We start from the raw sequence: 5000 nt of genomic DNA, 5'->3' as shown, positions 1-5000 counted from the left end.
GTGTATCGTAGATATGACGGAGAGTTGAGAACCACACACGCACACAAATATACATATATGATTACTTAAACAACTACTCCCCTGGGGAAGTATCATGGGTCAGCCTCCCCAGTATAGAGACCCAGTCAACTTAAAGCGTTTTAACCAAGGGCTAAGGGAGACAACCCAGGCACAAAACATGCTTGTGCCCTTAGGCTCGAGGTTCTTCTTTAGCCAAGGGTCAAGTAAGTTTACCCCTACACAAAACGGCCCAGAGAGGGATGGCCCCTGTTCTGTTTTAATCAGAAAAGTTCTCAAATGAGACAGTTCTCCCATGGCAAAGCAAGTTACCTGTGTTTCTAAACGCCAACAATTGAGAGTGATCTTGAGATGCCCGGATTGCGGGTGATGTGTGATAATAATGATTATAATAATAATGATGATGATAATGATAATAATGATAATGAGATAATGAGAAAAATAATAATGATAATAATATTATTAATAATAATAACAAAAATAATAATTATAATAATAGTGACATTGGTAATAACAATAATAATTTTAATAATGATAATAATAATGGTAATGATAGTAATAGTGATAAAATAACAATAATAGTAATACTAATGATAATGATGATAATGATGATAGTAATAATAATGATAATGACAATAATAATAATTATAATAACAATAGTAATAATGATGAAAATAATAATGACAACAATAATAATAACAACAACAATGACAATAATTTTAACGGTAATGACAGTAACAATAATAATAATAATAACAACCATAATATGAAAAAGAAAATATGAATTCATATTAAGATAATACTGCATTTATATCCTAATTCATATCCATATTCTATCCTAAAAATCATGATAAAAAAAAACAATCTGACTTAATAATCCTCACTCTTTTGTTTGTTTTTTGTTTTGTTTTTAATCGCTAAACGAAAATCTGTTAAAAATATACGATGTCGATATTTTCTGACACTGAAATGATAATAACACTCAATAAAAAAAATATGACATATTATATAATGATTACATATTACATCACATTATTTTATATTACATAATAAAAAAAAAGACAAAACGTTAATAGATATACAAAGAAAAAAGAAAAATTGTGTCTTCCTTATCAACATTGTATTACATAACCCAAGCGAAGTTACATAAAACAAAAGAATTAAAAACACACATGTACTACGCATCTGGGACTCCTTATTGGCCGCCCATTCCTTAAGGCTAAATGGGCGTGTGGGTGGGCGGGGCATCATTAGGCCATTGAGAAGGACGGATAAGGTCATGGGAGGGGGTGGGTGGGTATAGGGTGAGGGGAGGGATATGGGTGTGAGTAAGGGGGGGGGGATAGTGGGAAGGGGGGGAGGTGGTGGTTGGAAAGAGGTGGGAGGGTGAAGGGGAGGGGGGGGGTGAGGGGTTTGAGTATGAGGGGGGGGAGGTGAGAGGAGGGGTGGGGGAAGGTGAGAAGGGGAGGGGGGGATAAAAAGGGGTATGAGAGGGAAGGAAAGAGAGAGGGAGTTGGAAATGAGACTCGTGAAAGTGGGAGGGGGAGGTGAGGAGAAGGGGGAGGTGGGGGGGGGGATGGGATAAGGAGAGAAAGAATACAAATGATAATTATACAAGTATCTGTGCGGAGAGAAATTAGGATAATAAGAGGGGGGTGGGGTGGAGGGGGAGATGAGAAGGGTGTCACAGAGGCTCAGAGGGGAGTGGAGTGAGGGGAGATGAGGGGAGGGGAGGGGAGGGGAGGGGAGGGGAGGAGAAAGGAGAGTTTAGAGCCCTAGCTTATCGTGGTGTTACGTGGCACAGCGATCCTGATAAATTATGACACGTGCCTGCTTTGATGTCGGGCAGGACCCAGGCAGCCAGACCTTTGACGCTGCATCTGGCTATTGTATTATCAAGTCCGTGTACGATTTATTTAATGGGAGTAGACGGTTTTTTTTACACTCCATTAAACAAGGAATCTGTGCCTCTTTAGTTAGTTGTCGGAAACTTTACCAAATCAATAGATGTTATAGAGGTAAAAATTCAATCAAATTTCATATCCTTTTCTATATCTATGTTAGATTTTGTGTAAATGTATTTTGTCTCATTCCCTTTTCTTGTTTTTTTTGTTTTCTTTCTTTTTGTTCTTACTAAAATTCGCTTCAATCTCTTACTATGAACAGTAAAACCTAACTGCTATACTAGAATAAAAATCACAATGCAAAAACTAGATTTAATGAAAATGAGACATGTTTTTCTACCTTTCAGTATGTTTACAAGTTAACAAGAGAAAAAAATGAAAGCAACAATTCTTCTGTAACAGGAGTATAAAAAAGCTTATCTCGCAAGAAACCTTTACAAAATAAACTGACTGAGTTAACAGTTACATGCAACAAGATGCTAGATGCTAGATTAGCACGTTTAATTTACATATTATGACCAAAACTTCAAAGGTACATACAGTGAAGTACAGCATTATAAAGAATAATACATTTCTTGAATTTTGGACTACCAGAATATGTAAAAAAAGGATAAAAGGATTCGTGAAATAAATAAAAAGATGAATAACATATGAGAAGGAAAGAAACATACAACAAAACAAATGAATAATAGGTGAAGATAAAAAGTAAATTAATAGATAAAAAGATATATGAAAAAGTGATAAAGATGAATAATAATGATGATAATGATGGTGATCGTAAAATAATGATAATTACAATAAGATAGTGACAACAATAATGATAATGATAATAACAATGATACTGATAACAACAATGATAATGATAATGGTAACAATAATAATAACAATGATAATAATAATAATAACAAAATCATGGTCATAATAATAATAATAATAAGGATAATAATAAGAATGATAATAATAGTAACGATAGCAAATATAATGATAATGATAATAAAGATAAAAAAAATATTATAATAACGATAATGATAATACTACAGGTGTAACTAATAAACCCATTATAAACTTAACATTCGAAAGACACCTAAAACCATTAACGATAATATAAACTAAAATATTGATAGTAATGATAATCATCATCATCATCATCATCATTATAATGATAATAATAATAATAATAATAATAATATGAAGAAAAATAATGAAAATAATAATAATGATATTAATGATAATAGTAATAATAGTAATAATAATAATAATAACAACAGCCGTAATAATAATAATAACAATAATAACAATAATGATAATAATAATAATCATAATCATAATCATAATCATAATCATAATCATAATCATAACAGAAAAAAAATAATAATGATAATAATAACAATAATAATAATGATAACAATAATAGCACCAAATAATAACAATAATCAAATAATAAACGATAATAATCCTATAATGATGAGATTCAGAACATTGCCGATTTGTGCGCATAACGAAGGTAAATAAGCCGACTGTACTTTTAAAGAGTGTTCACTTATCCGGACATTTTTTCCCCCAAACTCCATGGTGGTGTGAAATTAAATAATGAGATAATTAGTAAAATGCTGTTCATTAATGATATGTGAAAATGACATGTCTATCTGAAGTAGATCGTGATTGAATAATTGAATACGAATAGACTGGCAGACACACACGCGAATCTTACCTAATACTCCATAACAAAGGTTATATATATATATATATGTAAATATATGTATATATATATGAATACACACACACATACACACACACATATATATATATATAAATATATATATATGTGTGTGTGTGTAAATATATATATATATATATATATATATATATGTATGTGTGTATAGATATATATATATATATATATTCAAGAAAATCTATGACCAACGAAAACCGCACAGAAGCAACAGAAAGGGCAGAACACGAATAGAAGGGAGCAAAAGAAACAACGAAAACCGAACAAAAACAAACGAAGTAAAACAAGCAGACAGGAACAAAAGACAAGAAACAAGCAAACAAACCACGAAAAAATGAACAAAAACAATAATTAAAACCGAGCAAAGGCAAACAAAAGAACCAAAAAGCAAACGAACAGACAGAATGAAAACAAACAAACAAACAAGAAAAGCCGAACATAAAATCAAACAAAAGCAAAAGAAACAAAAGACGAACGAACAGACAGGAGAAAAAACTCAAACAAGTAAAATCAAATAAAACCAAACCAAACAAACGAAAGACGAACGAACACAAGAGAAAAAAAACACAATCAAACAAAAACAAAAGCAAAATAAAATAAAGAAAAGACGAACGAACAGACAGGAGAATAAAACGATTAAACAAACAAAAACGAAAACAAAATAAAGGAAACGAAAGACGAACGAACACACAAGAGAATAAACGAATATAGAGTAAAAAAAAAGAGTAAAACAACAGGTAAGAGAAAAAAAAAACCCAGTCGAACGAACAGACATGAGAAAAAAACGAATAGAGAGTTTAGAACAGTAAAGAACAGACAAGAGAGAGGAAACAAAACACACAATCAGACAAAAACGAAAACAAAGTAAAGGAAACGAAAGACGAACGAACAGGCAAGAGAAAAAACGAACAAACCAACAAAAACAACAGACAAGAGAAAAAAAACGAACAAACAAGCAAAAACGAAAACAAAAACAACAGACAAGAGAAAAAAACGAACAAACAAGCAAATACAACAGAAACAAACGACGAACGAACAGACAAAAAAACTAACAAACAAACAAAAACAGAAACAATCGACGAACGAACAGACAAGAGGAAAGAAAAAAACGAAAAAACACGGAAACAAATGACGAACGAACAGACAAGAGAAATAAAACGGAAACAAACAAAAACAACAGAAACAACCGACGAACGAACAGACAAGAGCCTAAACTAACAAACAAACAAAAACAAAAGATAAGAGAGAAAAAAGGAACAATTTAAAAAATACAAAAACAAAAAACAAACGACGACCGAACAGACAAGAGCAAATGTATGGAGACTAACCAAACCCAGTATCAGACC

The 5000-nt window shown here is 31.8% G+C and overlaps 1 protein-coding gene across 1 annotated transcript in view; it reads right to left on the bottom strand.

Annotated features, from left to right (window-relative positions):
* The window catches only part of LOC125029551, a 55499-nt gene that overhangs the window by 49014 nt on the left and 1485 nt on the right, over window positions 1–5000 (bottom strand). Inside the window, exon 2 of the mRNA XM_047619506.1 lies at window positions 4983–5000. This exon is cut by the window's right edge and continues 232 nt beyond it. Within this exon, the coding sequence (XP_047475462.1) occupies window positions 4983–5000 (18 nt within the window). The remainder of the gene's footprint in view (window positions 1–4982) is intronic.

This window comes from Penaeus chinensis, chromosome 10 (assembly GCF_019202785.1).
Source record: "Penaeus chinensis breed Huanghai No. 1 chromosome 10, ASM1920278v2, whole genome shotgun sequence".
NCBI lineage: Eukaryota > Metazoa > Arthropoda > Malacostraca > Decapoda > Penaeidae > Penaeus > Penaeus chinensis.
Note: the sequence above shows the minus strand (reverse complement) of the source record. Positions and strands in the feature narration are given on the sequence as shown.